The sequence below is a fragment of the Cherax quadricarinatus genome, chromosome 74, assembly GCF_038502225.1.
Source record: "Cherax quadricarinatus isolate ZL_2023a chromosome 74, ASM3850222v1, whole genome shotgun sequence".
Classification (NCBI taxonomy): Eukaryota; Metazoa; Arthropoda; class Malacostraca; order Decapoda; family Parastacidae; genus Cherax; species Cherax quadricarinatus.
Window position 1 is genome coordinate 10,662,373 of NC_091365.1, and position 21,268 is coordinate 10,683,640.

A 21,268-nucleotide genomic window follows, 5' to 3' on the forward strand; every position below is an offset into this window, starting at 1 on the left:
TGTCTCACACACACACACACACACACACACACACACACACACACACACACACACACACATGGTGGCAGCAGTAAGACAAGAGAGAGAGAGGGGTGGGTGGATTACATTTTCTTGGACTGCAAGAAGGCGTTTGACACAGTTCCACACAAGAGATTGGTGTAAAAACTGGGGGACCAAGCAGGGATAACAGGGAAGGCACTACAATGGATCAGGGAATACTTGTCAGGAAGACAGCAGCGAGTCATGGTACGTGGCGAGGTGTCAGAGTGGGCACCTGTGACCAGCGGGGTCCCACAGGGGTCAGTCCTAGGACCAGTGCTGTTTCTGGTATTTGTGAACGACTTGACAGAAGGAATAGACTCTGAGGTGTCCCTGTTTGCAGATGACGTGAAGTTGATGAGAAGAATTCACTCGATCGAAGACCAGGCAGAACTACAAAGGGATCTGGACAGGCTGCAGACCTGGTCCAGCAATTGGCTCCTGGAGTTCAATCCCACCAAGTGCAAAGTCATGAAGATTGGGGAAGGACAAAGAAGACCGCAGACGGAGTACAGTCTAGGGGGCCAGAGACTACAAACCTCACTCAAGGAAAAAGATCTTGGGGTGAGTATAACACCAGGCACATCTCCTGAAGCGCACATCAACCAAATAACTGCTGCAGCATATGGGCGCCTAGCAAACCTCAGAACAGCATTCCGACATCTTAATAAGGAATCATTCAGGACCCTGTACACCGTGTACGTTAGGCCCATATTGGAGTATGCGGCACCAGTTTGGAACCCACACCTAGCCAAGCACGTAAAGAAACTAGAGAAAGTGCAAAGGTTTGCAACAAGACTAGTCCCAGAGCTAAAAGGTATGTCCTACGAGGAGAGGTTAAGGGAAATCAACCTGACGACACTGGAGGACAGGAGAGATAGGGGGGACATGATAACGACATACAAAATACTGAGAGGAATTGACAAGGTGGACAAAGACAGGATGTTCCAGAGATTGGACACAGTAACAAGGGGACACAGTTGGAAGTTGAAGACACAGATGAATCACAGGGATGTTAGGAAGTATTTCTTCAGCCACAGAGTAGTCAGTAAGTGGAATAGTTTGGGAAGCGATGTAGTGGAGGCAGGATCCATACATAGCTTTAAGCAGATTTATGATAAAGCTCACGGCTCAGGGAGAGTGACCTAGTAGCGATCAGTGAAGAGTCGGGGGCCAGGAGCTCGGACTCGACCCCCGCAACCTCAACTAGGTGAGTACACACACACACACACACACACACACACACACACACATCGAGTCCCATTCTCTGTTTCCACTATCCTTCCCTGCTCGATGTCTGTAAGGGAGTGATCCATGAAGATCTAGCAGGGGTGGTGGCATGAAGATCTAGCAGGGTTGGTGGCATGAAGATCTAGCAGGGGTGGTGGCATGAAGATCTAGCAGGGTTGGTGGCATAAAGATCTAGCAGGGTTGGTGGCATGAAGATCTAGCAGGGTTGGTGGCATGAAGATCTAGCAGGGTTGGTGGCATGAAGATCTAGCAGGAGTGGTGGCATGAAGATCTAGCAGGGGTGGTGGCATGAAGATCTAGCAGGGTTGGTGGCATGAATATCTAGCAGGGTTGGTGGCATGAAGATCTAGCAGGGTTGGTGGCATGAAGATCTAGCAGGGTTGGTGGCATGAAGATCTAGCAGGGTTGGTGGCATAAAGATCTAGCAGGGTTGGTGGCATGAAGATCTAGCAGGGTTGGTGGCATGAAGATCTAGCAGGGTTGGTGGCATGAAGATCTAGCAGGGGTAGTGGCATGAAGATCTAGCAGGGTTGGTGGCATGAAGATCTAGCAGGGTTGGTGGCATGAAGATCTAGCAGGGGTGGTGGCATGAAGATCTAGCAGGGGGTGGTGGCATGAAGATCTAGCAGGGGTGGTGGCATAAAGATCTAGCAGGGTTGGTGGCATGAAGATCTAGCAGGGTTGGTGGCATGAAGATCTAGCAGGGTTGGTGGCATGAAGATCTAGCAGGGTTGGTGGCATGAAGATCTAGCAGGGTTGGTGGCATGAAGATCTAGCAGGGTTGGTGGCATGAAGATCTAGCAGGGTTGGTGGCATGAAGATCTAGCAGGGTTGGTGGCATGAAGATCTAGCAGGGGTGGTGGCATGAAGATCTAGCAGGGGTGGTGGCATGAAGATCTAGCAGGGTTGGTGGCATGAAGATCTAGCAGGGGTGGTGGCATGAAGATCTAGCAGGGTTGGTGGCATGAAGATCTAGCAGGGTTGGTGGCATGAAGATCTAGCAGGGTTGGTGGCATGAAGATCTAGCAGGGTTGGTGGCATGAAGATCTAGCAGGGGTGGTGGCATGAAGATCTAGCAGGGGTGGTGGCATGAAGATCTAGCAGGGGTGGTGGCATGAAGATCTAGCAGGGTTGGTGGCATGAAGATCTAGCAGGGGTGGTGGCATGAAGATCTAGCAGGGTTGGTGGCATGAAGATCTAGCAGGGTTGGTGGCATGAAGATCTAGCAGGGTTGGTGGCATGAAGATCTAGCAGGGTTGGTGGCATGAAGATCTAGCAGGGTTGGTGGCATGAAGATCTAGCAGGGTTGGTGGCATGAAGATCTAGCAGGGGTGGTGGCATGAAGATCTAGCAGGGGTGGTGGCATGAAGATCTAGCAGGGTTGGTGGCATGAATATCAAAGAGAGGGTGGTGGCATGAGGGCGATGGACTGATAGGGGAGGGAATGAGAGAGGCAAGGGAGGTTTTGAGAGCGGCAGAGAGGAAGGGGAAGCGGCCCACACTTCCTCCCACACGAGAAAATTTCAGATATTGGAGAACAATATTGGCAGTAAAGTCATTTACTACTGACCCACCAGAGATTTGTATCTCCCCCACCAACCCCTGCCTGCCCCACCCCACAAACCCCTGCCTGCCCCACCCCACAAACCCCTGCCTGCCCCACCCCACAAACCCCTGCCTGCCCCACCCCACAAACCCCTGCCTGCCCCACCCCACAAACCCCTGCCTGCCCCACCCCCACAAACCCCTGCCTGCCCCACCCCCACAAACCCCTGCCTGCCCCACCCCCACAAACCCCTGCCTGCCCCACCCCCACAAACCCCTGCCTGCCCCACCCCCACAAACCCCTGCCTGCCTCACCCAACCCCCTTACAACCAACCCTACTTAATACCCTGCCAACTACGTCTGACCACCACCCGCCCCATATCTTGGCCATCTTGCAAGAAAAAAATTATCGACTTGCAACCTATTTTGTTGCAAAGATGTAAGCTTCAGAACCAGTAGCTCATCCTTCGTTGTTAATTACAAAAATTGTCAAAATTATCTTAGTTGATATTAGAACTTGATGCTCATGTCCTCTAATCTTAGTCTTAGTTTGCTCTTCAGATGACCTGTCTCCCGAGCGTAAGTCTTAATTTATTAACAGTGCCTAACACGGGGAAATTGGCCTAGCAAGGGACAGAATGGCTTAGCATGGGCAAGTGGTGCATATGCATCACTAGGCTTCATAACTGACGAAACTTACCGCTAACACAGCAGACTTCTTTAGTCGAAGACAAAGGTGAGTAACTACGGAGACAGCAGAAGCGATGGTGAAGCGAAGATGTGATCAGTCCACCAACTTATTGCTAGTATATACCATATTTAACACAGTAACCCTGCTGTCTATCACTGATCACAAGTGTTGCGAATAAGAAATTTTTTAGAGAACTTCAGAATGTGGCCTGTTACCATTCATTTCTTATGCAACAAGATTTTTGGATCCGAGTTATTTAAAGTTTTAGAGTCTAGGGGAAATAATTTCAACTGGGAAACTCCATAGAATAATATTCAAATTTATTAAAGTATTTAAATACAATACTTTATCTTCTCTTTGTAGTTAATGTAACTTAATACTTTGTACAATAAATTTATCATATACATTTAGTTCAAAATCATGGAAATGTCACATTAATAAGGAAGTTTAATTATTCTTCCTGTAATTAGTCTTCAATAACATTTACGTCTTTGTCTTAACAAGACAGTAAACTCAAAATACAAAAGGTACAAGATTTAACAAGACCTTTGAATCTGGCCGTAAAGTATCTCTACGGATTACTGAACTGACCAAGAATATAAATATTAAAAGAATCTTTCAAAGCAATGAGGAACAAAGTGAGTCAGCTCTTGAGTCCAATTCTCAAAACCATTCAAACTGTACACCGTAAGAGCCAATATACGATCAGTTGTCAGGGCTAGAGCTGGGAGCAGACTGACTACTTGCCAGTCTGTTGACGCGTCGTCAGGTTGGATCAGCTGACCCAAACGTCAGCCAGCCGGACATAAACAATTGAACAATTCACCGGATGGTTCCGAGACTTAAACTCTACTCTATATACACAAGAAATCCTACCTAACAATAATAGTAAAATAATAGTGACAATAACAAAATAGTGATAATAGTGATAATAACAAAATAGTGATAATAGTGATAATAGTGATAATAACGATAATACCATAGTATTTTTCATATATTAACAGATAATAATATAACGCCGAAAGTCTCTATTTTAGCTATAAACGGGGACTTTCGCGCTATAATATTAAGTGATGAACATATTCTCTTACAATAGTTAAATAACACAGGATGACCAATTTCGAAGATATAACACAAGTCACCCAGAAAAAGAGCTGAGCAACAAATATCAACCAGTGATGCTGCTGTCAGTTGCTGGCAGAAACCTTGAGACATACTTTCAAAGCAGATAACGTCATTTCTCTACCAGTTTCTTGTTATTATGAGATGACCAGTGGCTGCAGGAGGAGGTTACTGAGAGGGTGATGCTTCGTAGAATCTTCCTGTTGTTGGGGCCTGTGACCAGGTATGGCCCAGTGGCTACCTAAAAGACCCCTCCTGAATTTATATATAGAATGGGTTTAGGTGTGTCATTCTGGTTGGAAAGAGGAGGGCCAGGGTGCTTATCTTGAAGCTGCATTGTTATTTTTTTTTTTTTTTTGGGGGGGGGGCTGATGGAATTTCGGGGGCTGATGGCTTTTGATGAGAGCTGATGGATTTAGAGTGGGCTGATGGATTTTGAAGGGGCTTCGGTCTCCTTGCTCCCATTATCTTGACGTCTCCACTGCTGGCAAAAATTCTAGTATTAGGAATTTAAACATCCTGTGCAAGAATGAACTCTTAAGGTAGTTGGTAAGTCACTTATTCGTTTCAACACATTACCACATTATGTAATAATCGCCAACGAGCAAAGAAAATGCAAAATAACTATCACTAAAATGACCATAGATAAAATAACCATCATTCAATCCACCTTTGGTTACTTTGCTTACTACACGTGTGTGAGAAATTAGACAGGTGTGTGTGACAACTGGGTATCTGTAAAACGTAGTTCTTTCGCCAACCAGTAACTTCACTTATATAAAACGGGAACATAAACAGAAGATTGAAGAGGTAGAAGACGAGGCAGTCAGTCTCAGCCTAGCAGCAGGTGTTCAGTACCAGAGTTTGTTCAATAAGGCGGGATGACACTTCGTAGCTTGTTCAGTAAGGCGGGATGACACCTCGTAGCTTGTTCAGTAAGGCGGGATGACACCTCGTAGCTATCGTACATGTTGTCTACAAAAGCTTTGAAAATAAGACGAGAAAGAGGAGAGAGCTAGAAGAGGGAGGAGGTAGGTCAGTAGAGAGGTAGGTAGGTAGGTAGATAGGGAGGGAAGTAGGTCGATAGGGAGGGAGGTAAGCTGGTCGATAGGTAGGAAGGTAGGTAGGGAGTGAGGTAAGTAAGAAGGTACGTATGTGGGTAGGTAGGAAGGGAGGTACGTAGGGAGGGAGGGATGTAGGAAGGTAGAGAGGGAGGGAGGTAGGAAGGATAAGATTGAAGAGAGTGCCACTTTGTTCAAAGTTGGACAGTGTTGTTATGAACAACTTTAGTTTCCGAGTTTCTCAGTTTTTCCCGGTCTTTCTCTTATCCTAATTCCTTTTTTTTTTCCACTTTGTCTTCGTCATCCGTATCCTTCCTCCTCGTCTCATCCTCTTCAACCTTCTCTTGTATCTTTCTCTTCTCTTTATAATCACTTCCGTCCTCCCTCCTCCTCTTCCTGCTCCTCCTCTTATACTTCTTTCCTTTCTTTGCTCCTTTATTCACCACTGTTTCCTCTTCCCCTTCCTCCTACCTCTCCTGCTCCTCCCATTATTCTTCTGCTTCTCGTCCTCATCTTTCTCTTCATCCTCCTCTTCCTCCTCTTTCTCTTCCTCCTCCTCTTTCTCCTCTTCATCCTCCTCCTCTTCTTCCTCCTCCTCCTCCTCCTCTTCTTCTTCCTCCTCCTCCTCCTCCTCCTCCTCCTCCTCCTCCTCCTCCTCCTCCTCCTCCTCCTCCTTCTCCTTCTCCTCCTTTTCCTCCTCCTCCCCGTCCTCCTCCTCCTCCTCCTCCTCCTCCTTCCTCCTCCTCTTCCTCCTCCTCCATCCTCCTCCTCCTCCTCCTCCTCCTCCTCCTCCTCCTTCCTACTTCTCCTTCCTCCTCCTTCTCCCTCCTCCTCCTCCTCCTCCTCCTCCTCCTTCCTCCTCCTCCTCCTCCTCCTCCTCCTCATAATTTCCCCAGAAATTTTATATATGAAATTTGGAGGTCGTTGTATTTCATACTTCAGGACCACTCAAGTTGCGTCCACCTAAAGTGAGAGAGAATGAGCAAGTGAGACAGAATGAGGAAGTAAAGTGAGAGAGAATGAGCAAGTGAGACAGAATGAGGAAGTAAAGTGAGAGAGAATGAGCAAGTGAGACAGAATGAGGAAGTAAAGTGAAAGAGAATGAGCAAGTGAGACAGAATGAGGAAGTAAAGTGAAAGAGAATGAGCAAGTGAGACAGAATGAGGAAGTAAAGTGAAAGAGAATGAGCAAGTGAGACAGAATGAGGAAGTAAAGTGAGAGAGAGAATGAGGAAGTAAAGTGAGAGAGAGAGAATGAGGAAGTAAAGTGAGAGAGAGAGAATGAGGAAGTAAAGTGAGAGAGAGAGAATGAGGAAGTAAAGTGAGAGAGAGAGAATGAGGAAGTAAAGTGAGAGAGAGAATGAGGAAGTAAAGTGAGAGAGAGAGAATGAGGAAGTAAAGTGAGAGAGAGAGAATGAGGAAGTAAAGTGAGAGAGAGAGAATGAGGAAGTAAAGTGAGAGAGAATATGAGGAAGTAAAGTGAGAGAGAGAGAATGAGGAAGTGAGAGAGAGAATGAGGAAGTAAAGTGAGAGAGAGAGAGAATGAGGAAGTAAAATGTAAAGAATAGTGTCGTCGCCTCTGTTGTTTAGTCAGGTTTTATGTCTATTGTTTACTCTCTTTTGTTATATAGTTTTTTTGATTAATTTCTTTTATACTCGTAATGTCTAGTAATTTTATTGGTAGTTCCTTTTGTTTACCTGTGTCTTTTGTTGTCCTCGGTGACAGTACGTGTCAAGTTGCGTGTCACAAGGTTACGTGTCACAAGGTTACGTGTCACAAGGTTACTTGTCACAAGGTTACGTGTCAAAAGGTTACGTGTCACAAGGTTACGTGTCACAAGGTTACGTGTCACAAGGTTACGTGTCACAAGGTTACGTGTCACCAGGTTACGTGTCACCAGGTTACGTGTCACCAGGTTACGTGTCACCAGGTTACGTGTCACCAGGTTACGTGTCACAAGGTTACGTGTCACCAGGTTACGTGTCACCAGGTTGTGTCACCAGGTTACGTGTCACCAGGTTACGTGTCACAAGGTTACGTGTCACCAGGTTACGTGTCACAAGGTTACGTGTCACCAGGTTACGTGTCACCAGGTTACGTGTCACCAGGTTACGTGTCACAAGGTTACGTGTCACCAGGTTACGTGTCACCAGGTTACGTGTCACAAGGTTACGTGTCACCAGGTTACGTGTCACCAGGTTACGTGTCACAAGGTTACGTGTCACCAGGTTACGTGTCACCAGGTTACGTGTCACCAGGTTACGTGTCACAAGGTTACGTGTCACCAGGTTACGTGTCACCAGGTTACGTGTCACCAGGTTACGTGTCACCAGGTTACGTGTCACCAGGTTACGTGTCACCAGGTTACGTGTCACCAGGTTACGTGTCACAAGGTTACGTGTCACCAGGTTACGTGTCACCAGGTTACGTGTCACAAGGTTACGGGTCACCAGGTTACGTGTCACCAGGTTACGTGTCACAAGGTTACGTGTCACCAGGTTACGTGTCACCAGGTTACGTGTCACAAGGTTACGTGTCACCAGGTTACGTGTCACCAGGTTACGTGTCACCAAGTTACGTGTCACCAGGTTACGTGTCACCAGGTTACGTGTCACCAGGTTACGTGTCACCAGGTTACGTGTCACCAGGTTACGTGTCACCAGGTTACGTGTCACCAGGTTACGTGTCACCAGTGACCTGTGACTGGTAACTGAAGGATCCTGCTGGTACATTTGTTTGTGTACTCATCTATTTGCACTCGCCTGTTTGTGGTCCCATGGGTCAAGTTATAGCTCCTGGCCCCGTCTCTTTGCTGGTCGTATGTGTACTCACCTAGTTGAGGTTGCAGGGGTCGGGTCCAAGCTCCTGGCCCCGCCTCTTCATTGATCGCTACTAGGTCACTCTCCCTGAACCGTGAGCTTTATCATACCTCTGCTTAAAGCTATGTAAGGATCCTGCCTCCACTACATCGCTTCCCAAACTGTTCCACTTCCTGACTATGTGGCTGAAGAAATACTTCCTAACATCGCTGTGATTCATCTGTGTCTTCAACTTCCAACTGTGTTCCCTTGTTGCTGTGTCCCATCTCTGGAACATCCTGTCTTTGTTCACCTTGTCAATTCCTCTCAGTATTTTGTATGTCGTTACCATGTCCTCCCTATCTCTCCTGTCCTCCAGTGTCGTCAGGTTGATTTCTCTTAACCTCTCCTCGTAGGACATACCTCTTAGCTCTGGGACTAGTCTTGTTGCAAACCTTTGCACTTTCTCTAGTTTCTTTACATGCTTGGCTAGGTGTGGGTTCCAAACTGGTGCCGCATACTCCAATATGGGCCTAACGTACACGGTGTACAGGGTCCTGAACGATTCCTTATTAAGATGTCGGAATGCTGTTCTGAGGTTTGCTAGGCGCCCATATGCTGCAGCAGTTATTTAGTTGATGTGCGCTTCAGGAGATGTGCCTGGTGTTATACTCACCCCAAGATCTTTTTCCTTGAGTGAGGTTTGTAGTCTCTGGCCCCTCTAGACTGTATTCCGTCTGCGGTCTTCTTTGCCCTTCCCCAATCTTCATGACTTTGCACTTGGTGGGGTTGAACTCCAATAGCCAATTGCTGGACCAGGTCTGCAGCCTGTCCAGATCCCTTTGTAGTTCTGCCTGGTCTTCGATCAAATGAATTCTTCTCATCAACTTCATGTCATCTGCAAACAGGGACACTTCGGATTCTATTCCTTCCGTCATGTCGTTCACAAATACCAGAAACAGCACTGGTCCTAGGACTGACCCCTGCGGGACCCCGCTGGTCACAGGTGCCCACTCTGACACCTCGCCACGTACCATGACTCGCTGCTGTCTTCCTGACAAGTATTCCCTGATCCATTGTAGTGCCTTCCCTGTTGTCTTTGCTTGGTCCTTCAGTTTTTGCACTAATCTCTTGTGTGGAACTGTGTTAAACACCTTCTTGCAGTCCAAGAAAATGGAATCTACCCACCCCTCTCTCTCTTGTCTTACTGCTGTCACCATGTCATAGAACTCCAGTAGGTTTGTGACACAAGATTTCCCGTCCCTGAAACCATGTTGGCTGCTGTTGATGAGATCATTCCTTTCTAGGTTTTCCACCACTATTCTCCTGATAATCTTCTCCATGACTTTGCATACTACACATGTTAGTGACACTGGTCTGTAGTTTAGTGCTTCATGTCTGTCTCCTTTTTTAAAGATTGGGACTACATTTGCTGTCTTCCATGCCTCAGGCAATCTCCCTGTTTCGATAGATGTATTGAATATTGTTGTTAGGGGTACACATAGCGCCTCTGCTCCCTCTCTCAGGACCCATGGAGAGATGCTATCTGGCCCCATTGCCTTTGAGGTATCTAGCTCGCTCAGAAGCCTCTTCACTTCTTCCTCGGTTGTGTGCACTGTGTCCAGCACATGGTGGTATGCCCCACCTCTCTGTCTTTCTGGAGCCCCTTCTGTCTCCTCTGTGAACACTTCTTTAAATCTCTTGTTGAGTTCCTCACTTCACGGTCATTTCTTGTTGTCTCTCCTCCTTCCTTCCTTAGCCTGATTACCTGGTCCTTGACTGTTGTTTTCCTCCTGATGTGGCTGTATAACAGTTTTGGGTCAGATTTGGCTTTCGCTGCTATGTCGTTTTCATATTGTCGTTGGGCCTCCCTTCTTATCTATGCATATTCATTTCTGGCTCTACGATTGCTCTCTTTATTCTCCTGGGTCCTTTGCCTTCTATATTTCTTCCATTCCCTAGCACACTTGGTTTTTGCCTCCCTGCACCTTTGGGTGAACCATGGACTCATCCTGGCTTTTTCATTAGTCCTGTTACCCTTGGGTACAAACCTCTCCTCAGCCTCCTTGCATATTCTGTACGTGTTAGTTATTCCCGAGATGCTTAAAAGCATTTACAAGTTAATTATTAGAAGAAAAAATCCAAGTCTGTAATTAGTTGTGCTACCAGCTAGGTAATTAGGTACGTGAAATATACAGATACTGACAACCAGAGTCAAGAAAATGAAAGAATCATAGAATAATAGACAATAGGAGATACAGCTGGTAGACGGTGGAAAACAAGAAGATAGGCTATATATATAATTATATATATATGTCGTGCCGAATATGTAAAACTGGTCAATTAGCAAGAACTCATTTAAAATTAAGTCCTTTCTGAAATTTTCTTTTATACGTTTAAAGATATAATTTTTTCATTAATGTTAATGTAAAAATTTTTAATTTTGCACCAAAAGAATCTTAGAAAACTTACCTAACCTTTTTATAACAAGAACAATTTATTTTAGCCTAACCCAACTAAATATATTTTAAATACGTTTGCAATAATTTAATACTAAACAAACACAATCAAATATATTTTTTTCGTTAGGTTCAGAATAATTTTGGTGAAATTATTGCATACACAAATTTTCACTTGTCCTATATGGCAAGATGAGCATTGCTATTTAAGCTAAGATCGTAAGTTCTGCCTATTCGGCACGACATATATATATACATATATATATATATATATATATATATATATATATATATATATATATATATATATATATATATATATATCTCGGCCGACTCCCACCAAGGCAGGGTGGCCCGGAAAACTAAAACTTTCATCGTTCACTCCATCACTGTCTTGCCAGAGGCGTGCTTACACTACAGTTATAAAACTGCAACATTAACACCCCTCCTTCAGAGTGCAGACACTCTGAAGGAGGGGTGTATCCAATGTTAGATGGATTGAGGCTCCAGTTTCTTGGATCAAGAGTCCTTCAAGCCTCATGGGCACATTCCCTGGACGGGGCACTGACGGGTGCCCTTCTCTCTCTTTCAGGAGGTGTTTGGTAAACAGTTCGAAGGCGTAGGGATCTGCACGGTCAACCTGGGAGACGATATAGCCGAGTATATCCGCGGTCTCTTCGTGGCCCTGTGAGTATATCTGTGTTGTCTTCGTGGCCTTGTGAGTATATCTGTGTTGTCTTCGTGGCCCTGTGAGTATGTGTGTTGTGTTCGTGGCACTGTGAGTATATCTGTGTTGTCTTCGTGGCCCTGTGAGTATATGTGTTGTCTTCGTGGCCCTGTGAGTATATCTGTGTTGTCTTCGTGGCCCTGTGAGTATATCTGTGTTGTCTTCGTGGCCCTGTGAGTATATCTGTGTTGTCTTCGTGGCCCTGTGAGTATATCTGTGTTGTCATCGTGCCATTCTGTTGTGTATATATGTCTAGCTTTAGTTCCCTTCCTGTTGGGATATTTGTGTTGTCTCAGTACTATCCTCTAATTCCCTGATAGTATACTAGTGTATACCAGGTCCACGGGGATCCCTGATAGTATGCTAGTGTATACCAGGTCCACGGGGATCCCTGATAGTATACTAGTGTATACCAGGCCCACGGGGATCCCTGATAGTATACTAGTGTATACCAGGTCCACGGGGATCCCTGATAGTATACTAGTGTATACCAGGTCCACGGGGATCCCTGATAGTATGCTAGTGTATACCAGGTCCACGGGGATCCCTGATAGTATACTAGTGTATACCAGGTCCACGAGGATCCCTGATAGTATACCAGTGTATACCAGGTCCACGGGGATCCCTGATAGTATACCAGTGTATACCAGGTCCACGGGGATCCCTGATAGTATACTAGTGTATACCAGGTCCACGGGGATCCTTGATAGTATACTGGTGTATACTAGGTCCACGGGGATCCCTGATAGTATACTAGTGTATACCAGGTCCACGGGGATCCCTGATAGTATACTAGTGTATACCAGGTCCACGGGGATCCCTGATAGTATATTAGTGTATACCAGGTCCACGGGTATCCCTGATAGTATACTAGTGTATACCAGGTCCACGGGGATCCCTGATAGTATATTAGTGTATACCAGGTCCACGGGTATCCCTGATAGTATACTAGTGTATACCAGGTCCACGGGGATCCCTGATAGTATACCAGGTCCACGGGGATCCCTGATAGTATACTAGTGTATACCAGGTCCACGGGGATCCCTGATAGTATACTAGTGTATACCAGGTTCACGGGGATCCCTGATAGTATACTAGTGTATACCAGGTCCACGGGGATCCCTGATAGTATACTAGTGTATACCAGGTCCACGGGGATCCCTGATAGTATACTAGTGTATACCAGGTCCACGGGGATCCCTGATAGTATACTAGTGTATACCAGGTCCACGGGGATCCCTGATAGTATACTAGTGTATACCAGGTCCACGGGGATCCCTGATAGTATACTAGTGTATACCAGGTCCACGGGGATCCCTGATAGTATACTAGTGTATACCAGGTCCACGGGGATCCCTGATAGTATACTAGTGTATACCAGGTCCACGGGGATCCCTGATAGTATACTAGTGTATACCAGGTCCACGGGGATCCCTGATAGTATACTAGTGTATACCAGGTCCACGGGGATCCCTGATAGCACATAATAAAGAGTAATTACATAATCTTGTGAGAATTATATATTTTGCCCAGTGGGTATGTTAGTATATCCATATATGTGTATGGGAGGAAGGACATCAGGTTTGATACGAGGAAGCGGAGGGGTAGCTCCAACTTTGTGGATCAAGAGCACTTGTTCATGACGGAGATGAAAGGTATTAAATACAGACTCGATGGGGAAAAGAGTAAACACAAATGCAGTGTAATGCGATGTTTTATTGACTACATTTCACTCATACAGTGACTTTATTGACTACATTTCACCCGTATAGTGGTCTTTATCAAGTCAATAAAGTCACAAATAGATCTGCTTGTGACTTTATTGACTGCGTTTCGTCCACTGTGTGGGCGAAATGTAGTCAATAAAGTCACTGTATGAGCGAAACGTAGTTAATACAGTCACTGTATGAGCGAAACGTAGTCAATAAAGTCACTGTATGAGCGAAACAGTCAATAGTCACTGTATGAGCGAAGCGTAGTTAATACAGTCACTGTATGAGCGAAACGTAGTCAGTAAAGTCACTGTATGAGCGAAACCTAGTTAATGCAGTCACTGTATGAGGAGAACATAGTCAATAAAGTCACTGTATGAGCGAAACGTAGTAAAGTCACTGTATGAGTGAAACGTAGTTAATAAAGCATGGTATTATACTGCACATATATTTAATTTTTACACTTCTTCCCGGCACTGAAGGTCGTGTGTCTGTGTTGACTGACGTGCTCCTCCTGCACCTGTTCCACCATAAGCAGGGGTGAGCTCTTTATCCTGAGAATTAGAGCTATACCTCCGCTTCCTCGGGTCAGATCTGATCGCCCCCTGATCCCCTCCCCCCAAGGTGCTGCGTGACCCCTGCGGGTTGGGCGTTCGTCCAGGAAGGGAATACACTGGCTGGGGTTCGACTCCCCCCATCTCATTCTTAACTATGCTTATATATATATATATATATATATATATATATATATATATATATATATATATATATATATATTATATATATATTGGGTGTTATGCCCTCACGTCTTTGCTTTCCCGGGTATGCCCTTATGCCCCAGGTACGCCCACTCATGCCCCAGGTATGCCCACTCACACTTCAGGTACGCCCACGTCTCCCCAGGTACGCACTACCGCTGGCGTTGGTGACCTTCCTGCAGGTGCGTGTGAGTCAAGAGCTGAAGAACAGAGAGGCGCCCGTACCCTTGGCCATGCTGGACTCCTCCTCCAGAGGCTCTCAGCAGGAGGTCTGGAGCCTCCAGCATAACTCCAGACCCTCCTCCAGGTATGTTTTCAACCTCCAGACAAAGTTACATGCTATCATGTTGGAGTAGTGTTCCATCATGGTGGGGTTGTGTGCTATCATGATGGGGTTGTGTGCTATCATGATGGGGTTGTGTGCTATCATTATGGGGTTGTGTGCTATCATTATGGGGTTGTGTGCTATCATGTTGGAGTAGTGTTCCATCATGGTGGGGTTGTGTGCTATCATGATGGGGTTGTGTGCTATCATGATGGGGTTGTGTGCTATCATGATGGGGTTGTGTGCTATCATTATGGGGTTGTGTGCTATCATGATGGGGTTGTGTGCTATCATTATGGGGTGTGCTATCATGATGGGGTTGTGTGCTATCATGAGGGGGTTGTGTGCTATCATTATGGGGTTGTGTGCTATCATGATGGGGTTGTGTGCTATCATGATGGGGTTGTGTGCTATCATGATGGGGTTGTGTGCTATCATTATGGGGTTGTGTGCTATCATTATGGGGTTGTGTGCTATCATTATGGGGTTGTGTACTATCATGATGGGGTTGTGTACTATCATGATGGGGTTGTGTGCTATCATGATGGGGTTGTGTACTATCATGATGGGGTTCTGTACTATCATGATGGGGTTGTGTACTATCATGATAGGGTTGTGTACTATCATGATGGGGTTGTGTGCTATCATGATAGGGTTGTGTGCTATCATTATGGGGTTGTGTTATCATGATGGGGTTGTGTGCTATCATGATGGGGTTGTGTGCTATCATGATGGGGTTCTGTACTATCATGATAGGGTTGTGTGCTATCATTATGGGGTTGTGTGTTATCATGATGGGGTTGTGTGCTATCATGATGGGGTTGTGTGCTATCATGATGGGGTTGTGTGCTATCATGATGGGGTTGTGTGCTATCATGATGGGGTTGTGTGCTATCATTATGGGGTTGTGTGCTATCATTATGGGGTTCTGTACTATCATGATGGGGTTGTGTACTATCATGATGGGGTTGTGTACTATCATGATGGGGTTGTGTGCTATCATTATGGGGTTGTGTGCTATCATTATGGGGTTGTGTGCTATCATTATGGGGTTCTGTACTATCATGATGGGGTTGTGTACTATCATGATGGGGTTGTGTACTATCATGATGGGGTTGTGTACTATCATGATGGGGTTGTGTACTATCATGATGGGGTTGTGTACTATCATGATGGGGTTGTGTACTATCATGATGGGGTTGTGTACTATCATGGAAAGCGTATTTTCTCTGCTTTCTGATCATCTTCATTTCCTTGCTCTCTCTCTCTCTCTCTCTCTCTCTCTCTCTCTCTCTCTCTCTCTCTCTCTCTCTCACTCACTCACTCACTCACTCTCTCTCTCTCTCTCTCTCTCTCTCTCTCTCTCTCTCTCTCTCTCTCTCTCTCTCTCTCTCACTCTCTCTCTCTCACTCTCTCACTCACTCACTCTCTCTCTCTCTCTCTCTCTCTCTCTCTCTCTCTCACTACCTGGTATTGAGGTAATTAACAAAGCTGCCGCTAGGTGTTACTGGTTATATTCCCCTATTCGTTGTCTGGACACTTTACTAAGTCAGTGTTATCTGCTCCACTTGCTGGTGGTTCTGACACTATACGAGGTGCAGTGCCACATCACTGCCAGTGCCACATCACTGCCAGCGCCACATCACTGCCAGTGCCACATCACTGCCAGTGCCACATCACTGCCAGTGCCACATCACTGCCAGCGCCACATCACTGCCAGTGCCACATCACTGCCAGCGCCACATCACTGCCAGCGCCACATCACTGCCAGTGCCACATCACTGCCAGTGCCACATCACTGCCAGCGCCACATCACTGCCAGTGCCACATCACTGCCAGCGCCACATCACTGCCAGCGCCACATCACTGCCAGTGCCACATCACTGCCAGCGCCACATCACTGCCAGTGCCACATCACTGGCAGTGCCACATCACTGGCAGTGCCACATCACTGCCAGCGCCACGTCACTGCCAGTGCCACATCACTGCCAGTGCCACATCACTGCCAGCGCCACATCACTGCCAGCGCCACATCACTGCCAGCGCCACATCACTGCCAGTGCCACATCACTGCCAGTGCCACATCACTGCCAGCGCCACATCACTGCCAGTGCCACATCACTGGCAGTGCCACATCACTGGCAGTGCCACATTACTGGCAGTGCCACATCACTGGCAGTGCCACATCACTGGCAGTGCCACATCACTGGCAGTGCCACATCACTGGCAGTGCCACATCACTGCCAGTGCCACATCACTGCCAGTGCCACATCACTGCCAGCGCCACATCACTGCCAGTGCCACATCACTGGCAGTGCCACATCACTGGCAGTGCCACATTACTGGCAGTGCCACATCACTGGCAGTGCCACATCACTGCAGTGCCACATCACTGCAGTGCCAGGCGCCACCTCACTGCCAGTGCCACATCACTGCCAGTGCCACATCACTGCCAGTGCCACATCACTGCCAGTGCCACATCACTGCCAATGCCACATCACTGCCAGCGCCACATCACTGCCAGTGCCACATCACTGCCAGCGCCACATCACTGCCAGTGCCACATCACTGCCAGCTCCACATCACTACCAGTGCCACATCACTGCCAGTGCCACATCACTGCCAGTGCCACATCACTGCCAGTGCCACATCACTGCCAGTGCCACATCACTGCCAGCGCCACATCACTGCCAGTGCCACATCACTGCCAGTGCCACATCACTGCCAGTGCCACATCACTGCCAGTGCCACCAATCTGTGGCTCACTATCTTGTCAATATACCCGGCAATATCTCTAAGCGAAGCTCTTTATTTGTGACCTCTAACATTGTTGTTGTTATTATTATTATTATTATTATTATTATTAGTTCAGTCATAGGAAAGTACTGTCCAATAATAATAAATAAATGTGAAACACAATAATAATAATAATAATAATTGTAATAATAATAATAGGTCATGTAATCCCTGGGAAATCGACGGTAGTGGTGTTTGATCCGAGGTGCACATAACTCTCCTTGGATCAGAAACCTCTGTTTCCTTGGATCAGAAACCTCCTTCCTGGCACGTATGAGGAAGGTAGGAAGGGCATTCTTGTTTTTTCCAAGTGGTGAGGGCCATTCTTTCTCTCCCCTTTTCTTTTCCTCCTCTCTCTCTCTCTCTCTCTCTCTCTCTCTCTCTCTCTCTCTCTCTCACGTTGTCATAATCAAAGCTGAATTTTATATTAGCTTAATCGGTCTCTCCTTCCTTATCCTTACATTTTTCCTCTCTCTTTAAACATTTCCTGTTACCTTCTTTTCCCGTGTTGTTTCTCATAATTTCCTTATTCCCCCTTGTACCTTCGTTTCCTTCCTTATACCTACCTTCATCCCCATTATATATACCGTCCTTTACCCATCCCGTTTTATACCTTCATTATACTTTCTACGTCACTTCCTTATAGCTGCATTTTACATCTTGTCTTCTCCTTCATAAAAAGTTTTGTCATTCCCTCGCGCATACAAAGTTCCATCTATTTTTTTTATGTCAGGTCTTTGACATCTTACGTCCTGGGGTCACCAGAGTGAGCCAGGTCCTCGAGAAACCTGCACACTGAGGCCCATTCGTGTTTAGCGCTTTCTGGTGGACGTAAGAGCGCTCTTGGGAAGCTTTGCAAGTCGAGCCTTCATACACAGGTGTTCATTACGGCTTTTTTGAGGTAGTTGTGACTTTAGTCGACGTTTTTTGAGGTGGTTGTGGCGTTAGTCACGGTTTTTCAGGTGGTTGTGGCGTTAGTTACGGTTTTTTGAGGTGGTTGAGGCGTTAGTTACGGTTTTTGAGGTGCTTGTGGCGTTAGTGATGGTTTTTCAGGTGGTTGTGGGGTTAGTGATGGTTTTTGAGGTGGTTGTGGGGTTAGTGATGGTTTTTTGAGGTGGTTGTGGCGTTAGTCACGGTTTTTGAGGTGGTTGTGTCGTTCCTGATGGTTTTTGAGGTGGTTGCGGCATTAGTCACGGTTTTTTGTGTGGTTGTTTACCTGGAGTTTACCTGGAGAGAGTTTCGGGGGTCAACGCCCCCGCGGCCCGGTCTGTGACCAGGCCTCCTGGTGGATCAGCGCCTGATCAACCAGGCTGTTGCTGCTGGCTGCACGCAAACCAACGTACGAGCCACAGCCCGGCTGATCAGGAACTGCCTTTAGGTGCTTGTCCAGTGCCAGCTTGAAGACTGCCAGGGGTCTGTTGGTAATCCCCCTTATGTGTGCTGGGAGGCAGTTGAACAGTCTCGGTCCCCTGACACTTATTGTATGGTCTCTTAACGTGCTAGTGACACCCCTGCTTTTCATTGGGGGGATGGTGCATCGTCTGCCAAGTCTTTTGCTTTCGTAGTGAGTGATTTTCGTGTGCAAGTTCGGTACTAGTCCCTCTAGGATTTTCCAGGTGTATATAATCATGTATCTCTCCCTCCTGCGTTCCAGGGAATACAGGTTTAGAAACCTCAAGCGCTCCCAGTAATTGAGGTGTTTTATCTCCGTTATGCGCGCCGTGAAAGTTCTCTGTACATTTTCTAGGTCGGCAATTTCACCTGCCTTGAAAGGTGCTGTTAGAGTGCAGCAATATTCCAGCCTAGATAGAACAAGTGACCTGAAGAGTGTCATCATGGGCTTGGCCTCCCTAGTTTTGAAGGTTCTCATTATCCATCCTGTCATTTTTCTAGCAGATGCGATTGATACAATGTTATGGTCCTTGAAGGTGAGATCCTCCGACATAATCACTCCCAGGTCTTTGACGTTGGTGTTTCGCTCTATTTTGTGGCCAGAATTTGTTTTGTACTCTGATGAAGATTTAATTTCCTCATGTTTACCATATCTGAGTAATTGAAATTTCTCATCGTTGAACTTCATATTGTTTTCTGCAGCCCACTGAAAGATTTGGTTGATGTCCGCCTGGAGCCTTGCAGTGTCTGCAATGGAAGACACTGTCATGCAGATTCGGGTGTCATCTGCAAAGGAAGACACGGTGCTGTGGCTGACATCCTTGTCTATGTCGGATATGAGGATGAGGAACAAGATGGGAGCTAGTACTGTGCCTTGTGGAACAGAGCTTTTCACCGTAGCTGCCTCGGACTTTACTCTGTTGACGACTACTCTCTGTGTTCTGTTAGTGAGGAAATTATAGATCCATCGACCAACTTTTCCTGTTATTCCTTTAGCGCGCATTTTGTGCGCTATTACGCCATGGTCACACTTGTCGAAGGCTTTTGCAAAGTCTGTATATATTACATCTGCATTCTTTTTGTCTTCTAGTGCATTTAGGACCTTGTCGTAGTGATCCAGTAGTTGAGACAGACAGGAGCGACCTGTTCTAAACCCATGTTGCCCTGGGTTGTGTAACTGATGGGTTTCTAGATGGGTGGTGATCTTGCTTCTTAGGACCCTTTCAAAGATTTTTATGATATGGGATGTTAGTGCTATTGGTCTGTAGTTCTTTGCTGTTGCTTTACTGCCCCCTTTGTGGAGTGGGGCTATGTCTGTTGTTTTTAGTAACTGAGGGACGACCCCCGTGTCCATGCTCCCTCTCCATAGGATGGAAAAGGCTCGTGATAGGGGCTTCTTGCAGTTCTTGATGAACACAGAGTTCCATGAGTCTGGCCCTGGGGCAGAGTGCATGGGCATGTCATTTATCGCCTGTTCGAAGTCATTTGGCGTCAGGATAACATCGGATAGGCTTGTGTTAATCAAATTTTGTGGCTCTCTCATAAAAAATTCATTTTGATCTTCGACTCTCAGTCTGGTTAGCGGCTTGCTAAAAACTGAGTCATATTGGGACTTGAGTAGCTCACTCATTTCCTTGCTGTCATCTGTGTAGGACCCATCTTGTTTAAGTAGGGGCCCAATACTGGACGTTGTTCTCGATTTTGATTTGGCATAGGAGAAGAAATACTTTGGGTTTCTTTCGATTTCATTTATGGCTTTTAGTTCTTCCCGCGATTCCTGACTCCTAAAGGATTCTTTTAGCTTAAGTTCGATGCTTGCTATTTCTCTGACCAGTGTCTCCCTGCGCATTTCTGATATATTGACCTCTTTTAGCCGCTCTGTTATTCTTTTCCGTCGCCTGTAAAGGGAGCGCCTGTCTCTTTCTATTTTACATCTACTCCTCCTTTTTCTTAGAGGAATAAGCCTTGTGCATACATCGAGTGCCACCGAGTTAATCTGTTCTAGGCATAAGTTTGGGTCTGTGTTGCTTAGTATATCTTCCCAGCTTATATCGGTTAGGACTTGGTTTACTTGGTCCCACTTTATGTTTTTGTTATTGAAGTTGAATTTGGTGAATGCTCCCTCGTGACTAGTCTCATTTTGTCGGTCTGAGGCTCCACGCATACATGTCTGAACCTTAATTATGTTGTGATCTGAGTATATTGTTTTTGATATGGTGACATTTCTTATCAGATCATCATTGTTAGTGAAGATGAGGTCTAGTGTATTCTCCAGTCTAGTAGGCTCTATTATTTGCTGGTTTAAATTGAATTTTGTGCAGAGATTTAAAAGCTCGTGTGAGTGTGAGTTTTCATCAGAGCTGCCTCCTGGTGTTATTACTGCAACAATATTATTTGCTATATTCCTCCATTTTAGGTGCCTTAAGTTGAAATCCCCCAGGAGCAAGATGTTGGGTGCAGGAGCTGGAAGATTTTCCAGACAGTGGTCAATTTTTAACAGCTGTTCCTGGAATTGCTGGGATGTTGCATCCGGAGGCTTGTAGACTACCACAATGACTAGGTTTTGGTTCTCGACCTTTACTGCTAAAACT

At 46.2% G+C, this 21,268-nt stretch overlaps 1 protein-coding gene across 1 annotated transcript in view; it reads left to right on the forward strand.

Annotated features, from left to right (window-relative positions):
- The window catches only part of LOC128700233 (orexin/Hypocretin receptor type 1), a 220,932-nt gene that overhangs the window by 119,703 nt on the left and 79,961 nt on the right, over positions 1-21,268 (forward strand). Inside the window, exons 3-4 of the mRNA XM_070100787.1 lie at positions 11,560-11,654; positions 14,310-14,471. Of these exons, the coding sequence (XP_069956888.1) occupies positions 11,560-11,654; positions 14,310-14,471 (257 nt within the window). The remainder of the gene's footprint in view (positions 1-11,559; positions 11,655-14,309; positions 14,472-21,268) is intronic.